At 69.5% G+C, this 348-nt stretch overlaps 1 protein-coding gene across 1 annotated transcript in view; it reads right to left on the reverse strand.

Moving 5' to 3' along the window:
- Positions 1-142, reverse strand: part of VBP1 (von Hippel-Lindau binding protein 1) — a 14644-nt gene extending 14502 nt beyond the window's left edge. The window contains exon 1 of the mRNA XM_015429161.1: positions 1-142. Coding sequence (XP_015284647.1) covers positions 1-87 — 87 coding nt within the window. The 5' untranslated portion in view covers positions 88-142.
- Between the last annotated feature and the right edge of the window lie 206 nt (positions 143-348).

Raw genomic sequence — 348 nt, forward strand, 5'->3', positions numbered from 1 at the left:
GACCGCCTCGGGAATCCCCAGGTGAGCCCTCTTGAGGCCCGCGGGGCCGTCGCCACAAACCGCCTCGCTGCTGTTGGCCGCCGCCATCTTGGGGGAGGGGAGAGAAAGAGGCGACGCGAAAGACGCACGGCGGCGGCGCAGGCGCGGAAAGGGCGGCCGCCCGCCTGTGACGTCATCGCCGCGCCGAGCCGGGGAGGGGCAAATCCCTGGGCTTCTGCCATTGGCTGAGAGTAGCAGGAGGGGGCGGGGCGAAGGAAGGCGGTGCTAGGAGACGGAATCAGTCCGTTAGGACGGGAGGAGGAGGAGGGGGGGTCTCTGCATTTGGCCTTCAGGGTTGCCGTCTCCAGG

The sequence above is a fragment of the Gekko japonicus genome, unplaced genomic scaffold (genome assembly GCF_001447785.1).
Source record: "Gekko japonicus isolate JY-2015 unplaced genomic scaffold, Gekko_japonicus_V1.1 scaffold2684, whole genome shotgun sequence".
In the NCBI taxonomy this organism is placed as follows: domain Eukaryota; kingdom Metazoa; phylum Chordata; class Lepidosauria; order Squamata; family Gekkonidae; genus Gekko; species Gekko japonicus.